The following is a 20,608-nucleotide window of genomic DNA, read 5'->3' as shown; positions in this document are numbered from 1 at the left end:
ATTGTGAAGGTTAAGAGAGTAGTTTTTTTTTTTTTTTATTAATAAAAAATAAAAATAAAAGAGAGAGTAGTTTTTTAAATGCAAGGGTATTTTGGGCTTTCTAAATTTTGATGGGTAGGTCGAAAACACGTTTTCCGTGAACCACCGAGACCCTTACTCGAAATCCATAGGTTGAAGTTCGATAGCATCATTAGGTTGAAGTTGCAGTGAGTCAGGCTCTCAATCTCAATCTTGTTTGTTTGTTGAAGGCAACGAACGAACTAATTTCCAGTCAGGTAATCAATTCTATGTTTTCTTTTTGCGATTTTCAATTTTCTTTGGGTTGCAAATTAGGGTTACATAGAGACTGGGAGGCTCTCAATGCTCTAAGCTCTTCGCATAAAGAGTAATTCGGCATCTGTAGTTACTGATGAGAAACAGTAGGAAAACCAGTATTCCTTTGTAAAGAAATCGGACAAGGATTTGGAGGAGAGAAACGAATTTCGAATTTAGAGCAATCTTCTAACTGATTTACAGTGCTTCATTGCAATCTTCATTGCTCCGTAAAGCTTTGAAATCGATTTTTAGTCGATTGCTTTCGGTAGTGAGGTGGTTTACTTGTATGGCTTGGTAGTTGTTGTAGATGGCTTGTAGTCCCTGTTTTATTTATTGCCAGCACGCTACCAAATTAGCTGAGTTAACAAACATTTGGTTTTGGGGATATAGATACATAGTAGATCAACACATCACCTTGAGCTTTAGGATTGTGTTTTATTTGTTATATTCTCCGATATTTGTTTATTCATTTAGATGTTAGATTTTAGACGAGTTTTCATCTGGTAGTCCTTGAAGTTCTAACTTTAGTTTGTCTCTGAACTTATGTTAGTAGGGAGAACTCCACTTGAGCACTTGCAAATTTCTTGATGGAGCGTAATCTGAGAAATGATTCTGAATCTCCAGTGAGGGACCATGGGTATCCTCATAGAAGGAGTCCCTCGAGGAAGAGTCAATCTCGAATAGAGAGATTGACTCTCGAAAGGTTTACATAGTCATACTAATACGAATTAAAATAACTGCATCATTTAAATTAAGAAACTAGATCACAAACATGAAAACCAAATAGTCTTAGTTACTCAAACTCCTAATTACAAGATTTCTCTCCCCCCCCCCCCCCCCCCAAATTTTTTTTTTTTTTTTTTAAATCTAGTTGTCATGCTGGTCTGTTGCTTAACGGAAACAATTTTTGAAAAATGATTTTATCCTTCTTATGTAATAAGAGTGTTTTTAACCATAGTAACAATTTAATCTGCAGGGTTCCCGATGGATTCTGAAGCAGAAGTTCTTGAGGAGAAGCTGACGTCTTTGTTTGGTCAGCTCCGAGCTGAGTGTGCTATTCTTGAAAGAGTGGTCTACAAGAACAAGAACCAGCATAGACGTTCCTCGTACTTCCAGTACCTAATGAAGGTCCACAACTTCTACACCTTGTTTACAATTGTGAAATTTTTATGTAGAACTTTCCATTGAAAATTAAGAAGCAAAGAGGACAAACAGGTTGCCAACAACTAGATACAATCTCTTATAGATAAGAAAAGACTTGCAAAACAACTAGTTAAGAAAAGAGGCGAAGGCATCCAGTGCCAAATAAGTTGAAACTAAAAGCTGTGAGAGCAGTTAGGGGAAGGCCTTTTTGCCAAATTTGATCGTCTCTGAGCGAATGACCATGATTTTCCAAACCGTATTAGAATGAGTTACATTTCAAACTTAGCTGTCTTTGTAGTTTGCATCACCATTTCCAGATATACGATAAGGAGAATTGTGGATTTTTTTTTCACACCTTATTTATCTGTTCTAATTTCTAAGCTTATTCCTCTGTTGTTTGGTAGCTGAGAAAATTGATGGAACAGAAAGAAAGAAAAGATTTCGATATACATTAATTAAGCCAAATGGCAGAAATTGGATATAATTTGAGGTTGCTATGCTGATTACAATCAGTCTCAAGTTTTACCTTTTTTCTTTAATTTTTTATATGTATGTATGTAAGTCAGGTAAGGAGGGATTTGAGGCTTTTACAATCAACTAAGTTGGAGGGGATTATGGGCTGCTGTTTCCAAAGTATCACTGGAAAGAGACCCAAGCAAAAGGTGCATCTATTAGAAAGGTAAGAAACGAAATTGGAATTGTCATCACATGGGTCGTATATCGATAAAGCTGCTTCTTTTTTTTTTCTTTTTTTTTCCAGTGGGAAAACTTCAGTTGAGTGCTTGATAGGGTTGGAAGTTTCAGCAGCTTGATCACATAGTTAATATTTAGTCACTTGTCAAACCCTTTTGTCACAGTTTGAAGAGAAGAAAATGTGAAAGTGGAAAATATAATTTCATGGAACGACTTCTGGGAGCTGCACGTCTTCTATCACAGGTGTTTCTTGCTTTATCATATGAACTTAGTTTTGTCCTCTTGAATTGCACTTCTAGTATGGTTAACATTGTATTATTCACTATCATATTCATGTAAGTAACGTTAACTGCTCTCTGTTTGATACAACTGCTGCAACCTTTCAGGTTTCTAATCTGCACTTGCAGAGTAATTGAACGTTCTTTCACCATTATAATTGACCTGAATGGTAATTTGGTGTTCATTAGCAGTTAACTATGAACTGAGAATGTGAACTAGGGGCATATTTCTTGTTTACTCTAATATCCCCTTGACCTGAAGAAATATGTATAAAGTGAAAAGCCAAAGATACCTTAGAATATGGGAACATGTGTAAATTTATTGACACTCTTTCTAAGCCAATGAACTCCATACTTGATGAGTATCCAAATGAGTGTCCAAAGAAGTGTCTGACATGAGTGAATTCAAGTGCATGGTCCTCAACACCTTATGTTGTGGAATGTATCCTACAAATCATGTGTTAAATTATTAGTTGGAGAATGCTGTAAATTGAGTTCTGTAACATGGCTAACTCGAATAAGTGTGTTTTCTTTCATTACCATATGTGGTGATAGTAGTCATGGGAGAAGTCTTTATACTGAAACTAGTCCACTAATTATAATTTTCTTCAGCTCTGAATCCAAAACATAGTTTTGTCACGAATTAGGCCTCCGTGGAACTTAATCCTACAATGATTCTATAGTTGCAGTGTGCACATTATAGAATGGTCCAGCATGGAAATATTTTAATTATTCTGAAGTGTTAAAATGTGTTTTGTTTGTGTTGCAGATGGTTGAACCAATGTTGAAGGCTGCTATGTATCCTTTTCTTATTGGTTACATATAGTAAATGTATAGTATTATCATATGGAAGAGAAGATTTGAAAGTTGACGGACTGGGTTGATTAATGTGGCTATCCAACAGACTATAAAGATTTCCATATATTTCCAAGGCATCCAAATCTCATATGTGACATAAGTTTCACATTACCAGTCTTGTCTATTTTATTTACCTGGTAGTCTTGGAATAAAAATCTTACATCTGAAGACCACAGCTCTTCAGAAGACTTTAAGAATTTTAAATGATTTAGTTTGTGATGTAGTATTTTTTTTACTTTCACAAATTTTTTTTCTGTTTTTTTTTTTTGTTGCAGCATGATTGTTTTTAACTTTGCCAAAGGCTTACTATGCTATCTTCCACTGATTGGGAAACTTTCAAAAACAGGCCTATGCCGTTTCTATAATACATTAATACTTGGGTCTTCTAGCATGTATTGACATATGCATTATGTGGGCTTGTTACCCTTGACTTTTCTACAGTCAGATATCTGCATTGCTGGCTCGATCTTTTTTCATGGGATTCTCTTTGACTATCTTAGCTTTGCTTGCACGACTTCGAGTTTTGGTTCAACAGGTATTTCCATGACCCTTTTCCAATATGTATAAAGATAATAATGTACAGAGTATAAATCAAGCCTAGTGGGTAATTTGTGACATATAAGCTTGTCTGATCATTTCTTACTGTTAAGTGCTGCACTGCATTTATGATTCCGGAATCCCGGAACTGATCTGCTGACTTCTCTTTTATGTCTTATATTCGACAGATTCTGCTTGATGTTGTTTCAGTATTCAACATGGTTTCTTCTCTCTCCCAAAAGAAGCAATCAGTTAAAATAAATCAAGGAGTTGAGGTCAGCCCTTCTTTAGTTTTGGAAATTATGCTCATTGCAATTTTGTCCTAGATACCTTTTAGCTTTTTATTTGTCATTATTATTTTAAATGTTTTTTTTTCCTGCACAATTATTACAGGTCTTCAGGGAGTTTTACCCTACACAAGAGGATTTTATCACTCTGGAGTGCGTGTGGAAATCTGATAAATTTGACTTGCTTGAGAGGACACAAAAGAGCCAGATTGCAAGTCCTCGTGTGGATCTTTCTTTAGGGACATCATCTGTGCTTTATCGAAGTATTGAGTCTTCCCTTGGAGGTCAGTGTATTTACCGTCATTCTTATTTTATCTTTCTATATATAAGCATATCATCCTTCAATATTATTCTTGTTTGCACATCTCAATTTCTTTTTCATTTCCACCATTTTCACTGTTTTATATCTGTGACATGATTGATGTATAGCCTTGGCTGTGAGTCGTTGTGTGACTGTCTCTTCCATGTGGGTATTGATATTTCAACATTTTCTCCCTAGGTCAGTGTTGTTATATTCTATCAGTGGCTATTTTCTATATGCTTGGTTGTCATCATGATGAGGTTTAAAAGGTACGAGAAGACAAGTCTCAGACAAAATGACTATAACTGGTTCCTAATTCTAAGAGACTAAGAGAGTCACATCTTAGATACATCCAGTCAAATATATAGCAACCGTCGTTTATAAATAACTGCACACACTTTCTTTAAAGAAGAAGAGAGAAAAAGGGAGGGAAAAAAAGAACAGGGAAGGAAAGAAACAAGGTGGCTGTGAAGAGAAACAAGAAATGTAGACCATTTGATTAGAGAGAGCCACGTGTTTTCATCTAATTCAAAGCTTAGGAAGCTCAGGTAACAACAGAGGTTAGGACAGGATCTGCTCCCATAAGGTAATCTGCTTAATTAGCTTGGTAAGTCATGCATAATTTGCTTAGCTTGGTTTGGTAAGTCATGCATAATTTGCTTAGCTTGGTTTGGTAAGTCATGCATTATTATGCTTTTATCAAGCAGTATAAATCTTTGAATAGACTATTCATTGAGCAAGATCTTTCATTTTCTTCTTTCGTATCATTTCGTGTGTTACACATGATGTTCATTTTGACTTGTCAGGCCAAAATGTTCATTTTGGGTCCAAACATTGCCCCCCAGACCTCGAAGTCAAAGGTTCTCGTCTTGACTGAAGAGGTCTTGAATCAGCACTCCTCTTATAATGTCGTTGCTCCAAAGCCACTTGTATTGGCTTGACTAAAATTACTTGAACAGTAGCCTCTCTCCCTCTTAATTATACATAGTGAGCATACATATATTAATCGCCAGTCTTCCTTCGCGAACCATCCTTTGCGAGGCCATGTAATTAAAACCACTTCGCTGCCAACAATTCGCAACCCTGCTTTCGCCACAATTATTGGCAAAAATATTGATTTGACCTCCTCCACTGCTAATATCATACTAGGCATATTAAATGCCTCTTGTATATGTGCCCAGACCAATACCAATGGCCTCTTAAGTATATTAGCAAGTTTCAGCCACTATTAGGCAAGAACACAATTTTTTGCATCCTCCGCGACGCACAAATTTGAAACTCTTTTTGTATTTTTGTATTTTTTATTTTTATTTTTTTTTATTTTAATAAGACATTGTGAATCAAGGTTTAGACATGCGGCCCAAGTATAGTCGTCTAGACACAAATTTTCTTTCAAATCATTTGGGCAACCTTACTGAAATGGCCAGGTGGGGGAGGGCGAACAAGAGAGGCAAAATCCATTTTGGCATGAGCTACTCCCACATAGTGGTTTAGGCCCATTTGCACGCACTTCTGGATTCAAGAACCTGTCATGAACGTTGTCCCCTTTCTACACACCATTTCACATAGGCTATACTTACTAAGATGAGAAATGTAATAAGTGTGAAGACAGTTCAACAAGTGTTAATAAAAGCCGCCCTTAACCTTAAGGGACCTGAACTAGGCACCAATAAGGAGTTTAGGCCAATATTAACAAAAGAGACTTCACCTATTCCGTTATGATTCACAAATGACGAAAATAAAAATGAAAACTGAAAATTGACAGGAAATTTAAAAACAAAGAAAGAAGTTAGCAGCACTATATTTGGCTAACCACCAGAAGGCCACGGGGGAGGCCATCTATGCTTCACTCCAAGCTCCGATGTATCAAAATTTGTAGGGTAAAAATTCCTCCTGTGAGAGCTCATAGGAAAAGAACAAAGACACTTCTCGTTGAAGAATTTGGAGGAATTTGGCTCGTGAAAGGGGTAATCTTGCCCCCCAAGTATCTTTGTTGGTTGACGAGACATGATCTCCAATTGTAATTTGGAAGATAACGGTGTCCCAAGATCGGCTTTGTCGCCAACTGTCGCCAACTTCTCTTGATCAAAGGGATGATCATGGGTCATATCTTGCCCCCCATGCATCTGATCAGTAGCCACATATTTGGCTTGATCAGTGGAGACATCAGATATTTGTTCAGAGACAATTTTCTTGTCTGAAGAACAATCTTGTTGATGACGTTCTCCATAAGTAGCCTCTATGTAATGCTGTGATTCACCAGTGAGGCCATTAGGTTGATTGCCACCTATAGGCAAATCAGCCTCATAAATGACCTCTTCTCGAGCGTTCTGCTCAATTTCTAGGTCCCAATCGCGAAACCTCTGCTTTGTTTTTGCGATCAAAATGGCCATGTCCCTGGCTTGCTTTTCTTTATTCCTCTCGATGTTGGCCATGATGATCGCGAGCTGTTCATCAATGCTTGCCCCCTCTGGGATGGGAATAGGCATAAACTCATCATTAATGGCGGTATCGCCAATGGTGGCAACATTGTCCATCAATTCACTTTAGGAATTTCTTTTGGTAAAGATTTTCCCCTGGCATCTCAATGATGACGAAAAAAGACTCTAGTATAGTCCCACTAGGCGTGCCAAAATGTTTGGCTGCAATTTTGCTGCAGCTGGTCAACAGTCTCTTTTCTGCGCGGGCGTGCCAGCACCGTTCGGGTGCGGTCGTCGGGGATGTCCCTTGACCTGACTTCTTTCAAGCAATTGTGGACGAGGAGAGCACCAACCTCGTCGTGGGATTCTTTGTGCCTCGTGGTGAGGACTTTTGCTGAGCTTCTTGAAAATCACCAAATCGATACTCGATGTTGTAGATCGAGCAGAGCGAGAACCACCGGGAAGTGAGGAGAACTTGCTAAAGCGTGACTTTAGCTTGGCTGGGTTGCTAGGGCGTTACCCTTGCTTGGCTGGTTCTGTAACCGTTGTGGTCGCGGCACTACCGTCGGCTCCCGAGGAGACTAGGACCGAAGCACGTTGACAGAGGGTTTGGTGGCACTGAAGGTCGGCTTCTGAGAAGACTAGGACTAGGAGTGTGATCACCGCTAAGAGAAAGAGAAGGAGAGGAGTTGCTCTTAGAGAGGTTTGCTCTAGAGAGAACTTAGATCATCTTAGAGATGTTGTTGTTGAATGTGAATGTGTGTTTTAGAATGAGAAGAGAAGGTGTTTATATAGGGAAGAAAAAGAAGAGTGAAATGATGAGTGGAAGAAAAATAATGAAAGTGGAATATGAAAGTGATTTGTAAAATATGGAAAAGATAGAGAAATGATGAAATGAAAGCAAGGCATGAAGGTGCAAAAACATGGAAGTGATGATGATCTATTAAAGAGATTGTCTTGAAAAATATATCCAAGGAAAAGAAGAAAAGCATCTAGCTTTCTTCATGTGGGTAGGAAACATGAACATGTGAATATTGAGCTGGTTTTAGGTCAGTTTCTGCCCCTTTATTCCTTCAATTATTTCTCCAACAAGACTTCAGAATGAGCTTTCGACTTCTTCATAAAAAATGTTCCACTATGAGTGTAGATCACCCTGGTAAAATTTCAGAGCTTTTCATATAGTGGTTGGGCCGGAAACGCTGCTGGACCTCTTACAGGTCCAGTTTTCCAGTTTTGCTTCTGTAGAAAATTGGACTGATTGTTTGAAGGCCTTCCACTCAAAACAATCTCTGGCACTCTTCATAAGAAATGATCATGTGAATATTGAGCTGGTTTTAGGTCAGTTTCTGCCCCTTTATTCCTTCAATTATTTCTCCAACAAGACTTCAGAATGAGCTTTCGACTTCTTCATAAAAAATGTTCCACTATGAGTGTAGATCACCCTGGTAAAATTTCAGAGCTTTTCATATAGTGGTTGGGCCGGAAACGCTGCTGGACCTCTTACAGGTCCAGTTTTCCAGTTTTGCTTCTGTAGAAAATTGGACTGATTGTTTGAAGGCCTTCCACTCAAAACAATCTCTGGCACTCTTCATAAGAAATGATCCTTGGGCTGTCTAGAATGGATCTGGAAAGTTTCAGCACATTTCGATTTCATTTGGTTAGTCTGCCACCCCTCCTTCCTTGTGTAGCTCGGTTTTTTCCTAGCCGAAGTAGGAAAATATGCTAAAGTTGACTTGTCATACTTCCATAGTAGGCTTTATTTAGCCTCTAAATATATATTTTGAGCTTGTCGACAATATATAGCTTGAGCCACTGATATTGGCTCAATTTCTCCAAGACGTGCCTTGTCAGGCCAAAATGTTCATTTTGGGTCCAAACAAAACCCTGGTTTCCTGTACACGGCAAACCAGGCCAACTGCCAATCATAGCCAAAACCATCAATACTCATCATTCAGTTTCCTTACCAACTATGGGCAGCGAGAGTGTTTATTTCATGGCCCATGCCATATGAAGTCACTGTTAATTCCCTACGTACACTACTAAGGTGACACGGGCTTGACACAACATATGGTCATATAGACTGTTTTATCATTCTCTAAACTTTTTTTTTATCTTTTCTCTATTTAGGATCCGATTGAATGCATATGGGCGTTTATTTTTTTTCCTTCTTTTTTTTCATCCAGAAAGGGTGGTGTAAAAGACAAAATACAAAAATAGTATTTTTTGAATGCATATGGACTTTAAAAATACAAAATTAACATCGAGGAAAGAAAAGAAAAAAGGATGGTATGAAAGTTTTTCAGGATTGCGGACCAGGAAACGACTGAACCCTGAAAAGACTTGTAAATTCCGCCAACAAAAAAGAAAAGAATTTATGAGTATGTTTAGGCGTAATTGCTTGAACGCGTTGAGATCTGTGAGACGTCTCAGCCATCTCCGATTTCGAAATTATGCAAGCTGCGGCTGTGTCGGGTAATTCATGCTCTAAAAGTAATTGGATTTCAATGAGTTATGGTTTCTTATGCGGGTCTAAATTTTATGTGCAGAGATGCCCCCGCAAAATTTGGGTGTTCGGTTGTGGCCCCGAAAGACCATGTTTATGTGATTGAGCGTTTTGATGAGGACTGGGAGACTCTCATGCCTGGAGAATCAGTGTTCCTGTTTCCCATGATGGATAAAATTGCTCATGTGCTGTGTTCCAACGAGAAGCAGCTTATAGTTCCTGACCACACAGTTTTCACCAACGACCTTTGCCCAGTCACAATTAGTGGTCTGATTTCTCTCAAGGTGATATCATCGAGCAAATTCTTGAACTCTCCAGGGCTATTACTTGTATAGGTACTGAGAAGATTTCTCTCTCTCTCTCTCTCTCTCTCTCTCTTTCAGATTGAGGATGCTCTGCGGGCCTCGTATCTTCCTGAACATCCTATGGCTACAGCTATTAGGCGTGCCCAGACTGCCATGCGTTCTGCGGTTGGGAGAGTGGCTTATGATAACTTATATCTCGAAACACGATACATCAACAATTTCATATTGGTACGTTTAATTTGCTCTTGATTACAACAAGTCTAGAATCTCTAAATCAATCAGGTCATAGCTTCTAATTATTGTTTGATTTCTCTGACAATCTAGAGGAGGGTGAGTTTTAGGGGAAAGTTTGCATGACCATACCAGATGGAAGCAGTCACAACAACGAACTAAATCCAATGAAATTGTCACAAGTTCAAGCAGTCTGATCACATAATGAACTTGGTGGTTCTCCATTGTTTCTTAATGGAGAAACAATTTCTCAGTTGGACAATTGAAAAAAACGAAATTTGTAATAATTGAAGGAATTGAGAATTGTATCAAACGGATTATGGAAAGATCAATGTTGAAAGTCGGCGAAATCTGATGCAGAGGTAGTGCAGGAGGGGAGGACGCTGGCTTTCAGTGCTGGGTGCAATTAGACTTAGGGTAAAGTTGGAAATTAAATGATTATTTTTTAACTGCTGGGTATATTTAGATATTTGCTGGGTTTATTTAGAAAGTCCCAAGCTGAAAACCTCCTCCTTTCCTCTGTTGAGTTTTACTGTTTTTTCTTCTTTTTCTTTTTCTATTTCTGGTAGTAACATCTTTCAAGTAATTCAATTTTATTTATTTATTTTTATTTTATTTTATAATTTAACATATTAACTTAACTGCACGACATTATGTTGCAGGACGAACTCGACAATAGATTCCTCATACTGGGCTTGAGGTGTCTTCAGTTTGATATAAGTATGGCACCACTTTAGCAAATGTTTCTAGTTGTGTTCGGAAGAAATCTTTGTAAATGCTTGACTTGTGCTACTTGTTTAGAGCTTCCGCAGGAGGTGCTAGAAGGAATGGATATCCGTGCAGCAGTCAAACGCATCAAAGGCATCGATGGCGTAATTCTTGATGAGTCTCAGAGTAAGCAACTCTTAACTAATCTAGTCACATTTATACTAATATTGTGAAATAACATCAGCTCCTGTAGTTGGATACTTTTGTCATTTGCCGTTTCTCAATTCTTGATTTCATTCTTTTGTAGAAGAAGAGCTACACGGCCTTTACCAAGCCTTGTCAAAGAATGTTGAGGAAACCAGTGGGACATTTGTGAGTTTCTTCATTTCCCTTGATTGTGTTAAAGTGTTGCTTCGGATTATTTTTTCTTTGGGAATATAGAAATAATAGATGCACAGAATGATCAAGCTGTCTGCAACTTTCTATGCTGTAGCTTAACTGTACGAGCTGTTTCATCCACTTTGAATCTTCATGCACTAATTAGAGAACATCAGACTTTCTTATCTATCACAGATGCACATTCTGATCTTTTGTAGTCTGCTTTACCCTTCAGGACTTATACAAGTTCTTTAGGTCGCAATCCATGTCAGTTCCAAATAATTGATCTGCTGTTTTGCATATTTCTCGTCTAAAGTATGTGACATATATGAATAGGATTTTCCCTTGTCCATCTTGTCAAACAGGCTTTGCTTTATTAGTTTGGAAAGATCAGTTTTAAATCCCCAACTCTCTAGCTTAAGTGCATAAGTTAGTTATTGAAATTTTGTGTCAGGTTTCTTCTTCTTGTCTTGTTCTGCCCCTCCTCCCTCCACTCCCCGATTAACTCTTCATGCTTGGTATGAAATATAGTGTCTGGGTTAGAAGTTTTTCTAAGTCATGATTCTTTTTTCTTCTTCTTTTTTTTTTTTCCCTTGAAACAGAAGATTGTGAGCTTTATTCTGTGTCGGCATCTGTGCTTGTGCTTTTATTCTGTTGCTTAAGTACTCACGTTAGTTATTGAAATTTTGAGTCAGGTCTTTTTCTTGTGTTGTTCTGCCTCGCCCCCCTCCACAATTCGATTAACTCTACATGCCTAGTATGAAATATTTAGTGTCTGTGTTAGCCAAACTTCTAAATCATGATTCTATTCATTTTAATATTTTTTTTTCCCTTTCTATCTTGAAATAGAGGACTGTGAGCTTTATCCTGCATAGGCGTATTAGGACATTAGGTTATTGCATCTATTTGTATTTTCTCTTAAGTAAATCTGAAGAAAATGGGCTGGTTTAATTAGCATCTTCTACAGCTAAGAATACATTTTTCATGTTCTATGTTTGATAGCATATGTTGGGAGTCACTCTTGAAAATATATTCTGCGTCTTTTAGAGAGAAGGAGCTAATATTTTTGTCTGATTTGCAGGCTGCTGCTTGAGTAATGTTGCCAAACAGGTGGAAACAGAACCATAAACTTTGTTTATATACTCGCATCACAAAAAGCTTTGTTTATATACTTTTTAAATTTGATAAAATTATTTATAAGGCATTGGATGGGTCAACTGGAAACCTTTTTCCTGGTGCTGTTGTTCCAACAGGAGATCTGAGAAAGGGGTGCCAGGTCAACCCAACACAAACAACCTACTACTAATTAACACCACCTACAAACTAACTTACCAAACTTGTTGGTTTTTTTATTTTTATTAATTTATTCAATTATTTTGCAGGATATTGAAATGGCAGGTTGACTTCAGGAATTGATTTGTCAGGATTGGAACCTATTATTTCCATTTAAATCGTTATCCAGTTAATGGTGAATGGTTTTAAGTGGATTAGGAAAGTGAGACTGGAGTTCTTGTTTCAATTCTCGGATGCTTATGTCTCTATGTTGATACTTATTTTCATTTCTTCGGAACTGTTTCCAAATCTTCCAATAGAAAAATGTGGGGACTCTGGATCATCAGCTTATTATCTTTTTGTTCATTCACACCATAAATTCCTACCTAGCCTATACACTTTTATCGTACAATGCCATGGTAGTTGGTGAAGCGATTCGAGAGAATGACTTTATGTTTGAGTGCTTCAAAAGAAAAGAAGAAAAGTCAAAAGTGTGAGGTTATAAAAGAATAAGTGTGAGTGATTTGTATAGAAAATAAAGTTCTCAAAAAAAAAAAAAAAAGTTTGTGAAAATAGAAAGAAATTTTATGGTAAAGAAAAGTAGAAAAGAAAAAGTTGTGTGAAGAAAAGAAAAGAAAAAAGAAGAAGAGTATTACGTAGTTTAACGTGGGTTGCACAATGGGGTGAGAGTGAGTGATTAGTATTCGAAAGCAAAAGTCTTAAATCTCTACAAGAGAGAGTTGCTTCACTGGCTTCCATGGACTTTGTCTTTCCCTATCCTTCATTTCTATTAACCACTTGCCTTTAGCCCCATTACAACCAAATAAAAGACCTCTTGATCTTGAATGTTGTGGGCTACCCAGCGGAGATGAGATCGAATAGCAAGCATATGGCGGCGCATGTTGTGAAATTGTTTTTGAGTGAAACACATATAGCCCCTAAACACTTTAGCGGTAATATTTAGTGAACCTATGTGAGTTTAGTAGGTTATGTCGGGTCTTCTATATGCCTATTTGATTATGGTGGATTGATTTGACACATGGTCAACACATGCATATACTTAAGCATCTATTACATGTGCATCTTAATTGCCTTACAAATTCATAAATCCTAGCTATGTTGTGCTTACATCTACTTCATGGTCATGTACATAATTAGTTCTCCGAGGCCTATGGTTGGAAATGTTAATACCGCATTTTACTTATGTTTGAGTTGGTAGATTTTCAGATTATGTTTCATACGTTGACTCTTTTTAGTGGTTTTGGTCTGATGTCCAGTTGCGGACCAGGATTTTAGTTATATGTGGCTTAATAGACTCATGGCCTGAATTTGTTGCTGTTATCTTACTCTGGCTTGACAAATAGATTGCGGTTGGGGAGGGGGGCGTATAGGGTAGAAAATGCTAGAATTAGTTCATTATATTAGAATTACTCCATCAATCTACAAAATAAGAACCCATATATCAGAAAACAAAGCCATTAAATGATGGGCATTTCCAGACAAGATTGAGGAATACCACTTCTTTAATTGATCGTATTCCGAGTCATGAGAGCCTTCTCACTATCCCACTGTTTGTTTCTGTTTGAGCAATGCGAGGTCACTTCCCAGCTTGCTTAACATTTCTTTCGATGATTTATCTGAGTCATGAGAGCCTTCTCACTTTCCCAGTGTTTATCTGTGTCAGCTTGTTTCTGTAATGTATCCGTCAGAAAGAACTGCTGCAGAAACAAGGGCGCTATCTGATATTTTCTGTACTCATTCAACGTGGTTGTTCCTATACATCGTAGTTCACCCCACCCAAGCATTGGTTTCAACAAGTTCCCAGAATCCATCTGTAGCCCCTAACAAAAACAATCACGTTACAAGAATATAAAAAGACAATCTCACAGATTAACTAGAAAATAACTAGCTAGCTTTGCCAGAAGAAGCACACACACCTACTCCTACAACAGTATGAATCTCATCAATGAACATTTGGGATTGAAAATTATTTTTCAAATAAGTGCAATTGGGTAACATCTTCAATGGCTTCTAAAGAAATCAACTGTAGAATACAAGGCAAAATGCAAATTTAGATCCAAAATAAAACATAAAGGAACTTTTTCATTTAATAGAATAAATTTTGAATAGTTCAGAATGAATTGAATCCATGGTAAAATATTTAGAACGTTACATGTTGCCAACTTTGAACAATTAATGCAAAATTTGTTTCTCACCCATACCTTTCACTTGACCTCCTTGTTGACGCTCAAGATAAGTCTACATTTTTGTTAGTCGAGGTAGCTGGTGTTCCATCTGTGCCAATGTAACCTAGAAACATACCACAATTATCACCGTGAAAATTCTGGAAATATAATGGTCTTAGTAATGAACAACTTAACCCAGAGTGCGTTTCAGTCTGGTTGGTTCACTGATTGTTCATTTTGATTCTTTTATGGTTTATTCAAGGATGTGCAAAACTAGGTGGTGGTGGACAGAATCAGTGCAGATGAGCTTATAGTTTGTATAGTATCTCTGTTGCCCCTAAAGGAAGCAGGTTCAAGTAGCAGCTACTAGCACCCTATCTCCTCGATGGCGCCATTTCTGGACCTTCATTACCACACTCGATTTTCGCCATGATATTTTTCTCAACTGCGTCCAATGTTCATACACATGAGTAAGAATAGAGTCGGAGATCGATAGGGACTTGAGTAAGAATAGAGTCGGAGATCGATAGGGACTTGAATTGGGTGAACAGTGCAGTGAAACAACATAAGAGGCACAACTATTCAACTGCATACGATATAAATGATCCAAGGGTGCGAGTTCCATTTACACGTGGGTCCAATTCGCCTTGGGAAAGAGAGTCTAAAACTTCAATTTGCTCATCTTGAAAAACTGAGTTTTTCCCAAAGGGGGAAATGAGATTAAGGCGGTCTTTAGTACTTTTTCCACATTCGGGCCAACTTTTAATGGGGAGGATTTAGTGCATCGACATAAATGGATGGTTAGATTATATTAAATATACTCTTAGGTTATTAATAAAAATATTAATTATAAATATCAAGAGTTGAGATCATGTTATAAGTGTTGGGTCATTTGCACCGTTGGTGCATAGAATAATTTCCAAACTTTTAAATAGGGTCTGCTTTAAAGCACTTGTGGAAATGACCCAACACTTATAAACTTGCTGCTTAAGAATGTACCACAGCTTGCTGAGCTGTCCATTTCTTCCCGCTGATTTTCAGTTAGACTGTCATTCTCAGCGAGAGGTTGTCAAATCTCAGCTAGAGGCTCTCTGACTGAACAAATTTGGGGTGTGTGTGTGTGTATAACAGTTAATAATGTATAACGTTTTGATTTCCTTCTGTTGCACAATGTTAGTGCCTCGTCCCCCGTTTGGTTTTCAGATCTACGATGGGAAACATGAGTGTCCTACATTTGTAAATCTCAAGCATTTGGAACTAGGATTGAAAGACGGTTGCTGTCTACTTCAATTGGTTTCTTTAATGACGGCATCTCCTTTTTTGCACAAACTTGTATTGAAGGTATATAATCTCACTAAAACTTATTTGATATTCCTTAACCGGTTTTGATTCGTAGCATGGCTCCATATGTGATGCATCGCTCTCTCTTTTTTATGTTTCGATCATGCCATATCATTTTCTTAGTAATTTTAAAATCATGTAAGCGATTGTACCAAAACGAGATCATATCTACAACTCGATCGAAATTCTCGTATTTTCGTCGTATGCCAAATAAAGAAATAATAAAAAAACACCTAGTCCCCGCCTAGGCTTCCCTGTGGGCCTCTTAAGTGCTAGGATCAAATTACCGCCTGCCTAGCGCCTAACATCTTTTAGAACATTGGATAAGACTAGGATTAGCTATCTTAACCTGTTGGAATCCAATCCTATTCAGACAAGTTAACAAATCCAATCTTGTCATGTGTACCAAATCCGGCCTATGTGCGCTGTAACACTAAATGTTTCCCACAAAATGCTCTCTACCTCCAAACCAGACACACGAGAATTTGAAAAATAATGAGAATACAAACACGTGATCTAATCTTAATTTAATCTCAGAAACACTTTCACAGAAGGAAAAGGTATGAAAAAAGAATTGAAAAAAAAAAAAAGGGAAATTAAAGGGGAAAAGAGAGAAAAATAAAAATCTGGAGAACTCATACCAAGCAACTTAAGGTCTAGATCATTTGTGACAGTTTTCATTTGAATGGTCATTGCTAATGCACTACAGGGATTAAGGGATAAGATAAATTATAGCCCTTACCTTGCGACCATCAGCACTCTGGTTTCCAGACACTTCAATGCAGGCAGAAAAGATGGTAATTGAGCCATTAGTTCCTCCTGTGAAAGCCTGCCTACAAGCTGAAGATTAAAACAGAGAGGCTTAGCAAGACAGTACTTGACAGATACCACGACGGTAATGTGAATTGTTGGAAGGAAACATATCATTCTTTTCTCTGGCAAATATAGCAACATTTTAAAAACTATGCATCTTTTGTATAATGAGTAATGACAAATTCATTCCCCAGCCGCTGACATTAAAATACAATGTAAATTAAAGCTTACATTTCTCTTAAATTCTGTAGGCCTGGAAAAACATTGCCAATGGGTCCAGATAACAAATTGTGGCTTAGATTCCTGCATTAAAAATAATATAATGGTATTGAGTACAATGAGATTATGACTGAAAACACATTAATGAAAACCAGAAAAGTTAGCGGTGAGGGAATAAGCAACTCACAAATGTCGGAGACTTTTCATGCCAGGTAAGGATGGGGGGAATATTTTGGAAACTTGTAAATTCATAAATTACCAAGTTGCGTGAATGAGGCTTATTACTTACTATTGAGTCACATTGGGGGGTAAGACATTTGGAATTTCACCAGCAATGGTATTGGAACTAATATCCCTGCAAGAAGAAAGATGAAAAGATGTTAGGAACATGTATAGTTACACAAATGTAGTAAGTAATGAATTAAAAAACGCGCCTTGAGGCGTGCCTAAGGCCTAAAAAGTGAAAATCAGCACCTAAATTGAGTGAGTTTCGATGATAAGGCGACGAGGCTTCTGAGGTGGTGTCCAAGGCGTAAAAAACGACGCCTGAGGCGTCGTAGGCGTACGCGCAGGTTTGATTTCCGAGACGATGTCGTTTTGGTTTTGAGGTTTAAAGACCTAGGTCGCGATGCACAGCAGACTCAGCAGCTCAGCAGAGTACCAACCTCGCCTCCCCTTTTCAGCTTTCGGGTTTAGGAAGCAAATCTCTTAGAACCCATTATTTTCGAACTTGGAGTTTGATTTGCAGCCTTCGAGTTCGAGTTCGATTTGGATTTGGATTTGGATTTTGGAGTTCGATTTGGAGACTTGGAGTTCAATTTGGAGTTCGATTTGCAGACTTGAAGAGGTGCTTGCAGATTTGGATTTTGGAGTTCGATTTGTAGACTTGAAGAGGTGCTTGCACATTTGGAGTTCGACTTGGATTTCGAGACTTGGAGTTCGATTGGCAGACTTGAAGAGGTGCTTGCAGATTTGGAGTTTGACTTGGATTTCGAGACTTGGAGTTCGATTGGCAGACTTGAGAGGTGCTTGCAGATTTGGAGTTCGACTTGCAGACAAGATTTGAAGGTGCAAATCTTGACTGAATATGTTGCTCTATATCATATTGACTGAATATGTTGGTCTGTATCATTGACTGAAATCACTGAATATCATTGCTCTGTATCATTGACTGAATATGTTGCTCTGTATCATTGACTTGCAGACAAGATTTGAAGGTACAAGATTTCAAGATTAATTGTTGCTCTGTATCATTGACTGAATATGTTGCTCTGTATCATTGCTTTGTATATGTTGGCTGGTATTGTTCAAATTCCCTGCCCAGAGTGTTATTTTATATGTAATTGATAAGATGTTATATTTAATTGTTTAGTGCAGCAACAATGAGTTCTAGTACTACTACTAGTGGTTGCTCTTAATGTGACGACAAAAATTTATGTCGCAAGGCTTACGCCTTATGCGCCTTATGCCTTAAGGCTGCAAGGCTCTCCCGAAAACGCCTCGGGTAAGCCTTCAGCGTTTTAAAACGTTGGTAGTAAGCGGGAAAAAAAAATGTGGAACCACTTACAGTTTCTGCAACCTATAGAGGTGCCTGATCTCTGGGCTGATGTAGCCGGTCAAATTACAATCATCAAGTAACCTGCATAAGATTAAAGGGCAAGTGAGTTATTCATAATATAACTCTAAAACAAACCAAGTATGGTAGATAACTATTGATTATCAATAAGTCATTACAGCCAATGGACATTAGCCCCAACGCATAGCACACCGTCCCAAGCCTCAAAGATACTGCAAGGGTCCCCATCCAATCCCCAACCAGTCAGCTGTGGCGGTTCGTTGAGAGTTTGTATAGGTCTTGAAGTGCTATGACTGAAAAGGGAGCAATATACAAAATCAATAAATATATGATCTGGGAGCCAGTGGTATACACTACAACTACAGTACAACTCTAACTGGAACTTTCATCAAACAGGTGGTGTGCATGTAAGGCCAAACACACACATGATGCTCTTAAGCATTTTAACTAACACTACTAAAAAAAATGGATTTAAGGACATTCAAAAAACGTCCTTAAAAACTTTTAAGGACGCTCGAAAAAAACGTCATCTATCAAGGAGTCATAGTAAGTCATCTTTTAGGACGTTCAAAAAACGTCCTTAAATGTCTACAAGGACGTTGAAAAAGTGTCCTTGTTTCTATTTACAAACGTCTTCTAATGTCTACAATGACACTAAAAAAACGTCATTATAACTCAAAAAAACGTCATTTAATATCTAAAAGGACACAAGAAAAACGTCCTCGTATCTCATAAAAACGTCATCTAATGTCTATTAGGACGTAGAAAAGACGTCCTTGTATCTTTTACATGACACAAAAAAAAAAATTAAAATATACATAATTTAGTACAAGACTAGTGACCAATGCATCTATTATAATTAAAATACAATACAATGAGCACAAAGTTATTAAGCAAAAACTAACGATTCAATAAATAACTACTAACAATAATCTAACTATACAAGTTCAACCCACAGCGTACTCAATTGGCAACTTTTTCAGGGGTGACATATTCAGAGTTTTCTCCTGTTGTTCACTCTACTCCATATTGGCATTTAGGTAAGCAGCAGGAATGTTTGCCTGGCAGATATGAGAAGGCAAAGTAGGAAGGAACATAATTGTTTATTGTTAAATAGAAGACAAGGTAAATGAAAAATTGAAAATAAGTCTGGAAAGAAACATTACCTGAAACAAATGCATTATTTGATCTTGAGTAAGAGACAAGGGGAGGGATTACTCAAGTTAAGCCTAGAGAAATTATAGCAGGGAGCTGCAAGATACAGAAACCAAAGTAGACACATTTTAGTACAAAGTGGTGAACATCAAATTCCTGTAAAAGAGGGAACTCTAGAAGAAACAAATGCAAGTTTGTTGATTGACAAAATCAGACAACAGTTATAGAGCTGACAGTTGAGAAACTGAATTGGTAAAAGGAACAGTTTCTATGGTAAGCCTAAAGGAACATATCATGTCTTTCTAATACTCATGAAGCTAAAATTGATGTGAATAATGTACCTACATGTGCCAAGCATAATTAGCTATAATAAGCCACGCTTATTGTACCGCCAGAGGTACCAACTCTCACCAAAGGAGTGACCTACGAAGGCACAGCCAGGTGGGCTACCGCCTGAGCCCCGGATCGCCCCCAGATCACCGTTGACGCGCCGCGCCAAGATAGCATCAGAAGCTCTAGACGCTGGGAATTGAAGCACATCAGTCCCACATCGAAAATAAGAAGAAGATCAACCCTCTCCTCACCTATAAAATGTTCTCTCCTCTCTCCTCATTAATTACGCATTTACTACTCACCTATTGTTGTGCCGCCCGTATACATTGACTAACTTAGGCATCGGAGAAGTGAAGACCGCCCAACGCGGTCTCCCTCTGACACCCTATTTCTCGTGTAACAGCTAGCGGAAGCTATACATCAACCTTCAGAGTAACGGTCCGCCCATCGGATCTGCGTTAATCAAGAGATCGGCTACCGCCGAACTTTTAGCATTAACATTGGTGCCGTCTGTGAGAAATCTTGAACAAAAGGTCATCCCACCACAACCACCACGACTAACGGTAGCGGGGAAGACGCTGACGAGCAGGCAGATCAGTCCGCCATACCCCAACCCACCAACCCAGCGGTAGGCATCAACCGCGCGCTATTCACCACCCCGGTAAACCCCGGCGGTGAGACAAACCCCAGTAGCAGTCGCCCACCAAGCCAAGACCTCGCCTCTCTATATGAGCTGGAGTTGGCGGATCTTCACGA

The 20,608-nt window shown here is 38.2% G+C and overlaps 1 protein-coding gene and 1 long non-coding RNA gene across 14 annotated transcripts; one reads left to right on the top strand and one right to left on the bottom strand.

Moving 5' to 3' along the window:
* Positions 1-104: 104 nt before the first annotated feature.
* On the top strand, positions 105-12,572 carry LOC133714333 (uncharacterized protein C16G5.07c-like). 13 transcript variants are annotated; one of them, XR_009848599.1, is made up of 10 exons: positions 108-275; positions 1,292-1,443; positions 2,025-2,137; positions 2,316-2,394; positions 3,199-3,227; positions 3,729-3,822; positions 4,013-4,099; positions 4,218-4,395; positions 8,960-9,304; positions 9,379-9,519. XR_009848599.1 is itself a non-coding variant. In XM_062140442.1 (10 exons), the coding sequence occupies exons 2-9, from the start codon at positions 1,300-1,302 to the stop codon at positions 10,548-10,550; spliced, it is 741 nt and encodes a 246-aa protein (XP_061996426.1). In that variant the 5' UTR covers positions 108-275; positions 1,292-1,299; the 3' UTR covers positions 10,551-10,591; positions 10,684-10,765. The 13 variants fall into 13 exon arrangements, 12 of the variants coding, with proteins under 12 accessions (XP_061996417.1, XP_061996416.1, XP_061996419.1 ...); XM_062140442.1 differs by lacking the exons at positions 8,960-9,304; positions 9,379-9,519 and adding exons at positions 10,534-10,591; positions 10,684-10,765; XM_062140441.1 differs by lacking the exons at positions 8,960-9,304; positions 9,379-9,519 and adding exons at positions 10,534-10,591; positions 10,673-10,765.
* A 6,759-nt stretch (positions 12,573-19,331) lies between these two features.
* LOC133715272 (uncharacterized) lies at positions 19,332-19,643 on the bottom strand. Its single transcript, XR_009848974.1, has 2 exons — positions 19,531-19,643; positions 19,332-19,425 (listed from the first exon to the last, which is right to left on the bottom strand). It is a non-coding gene; the product is annotated as an uncharacterized LOC133715272 (long non-coding RNA).
* Positions 19,644-20,608: the final 965 nt, after the last annotated feature.

This window comes from Rosa rugosa, chromosome 6 (genome assembly GCF_958449725.1).
Source record: "Rosa rugosa chromosome 6, drRosRugo1.1, whole genome shotgun sequence".
Lineage (NCBI taxonomy): Eukaryota > Viridiplantae > Streptophyta > Magnoliopsida > Rosales > Rosaceae > Rosa > Rosa rugosa.
This window is presented reverse-complemented; position numbering and strand designations above follow the sequence as displayed.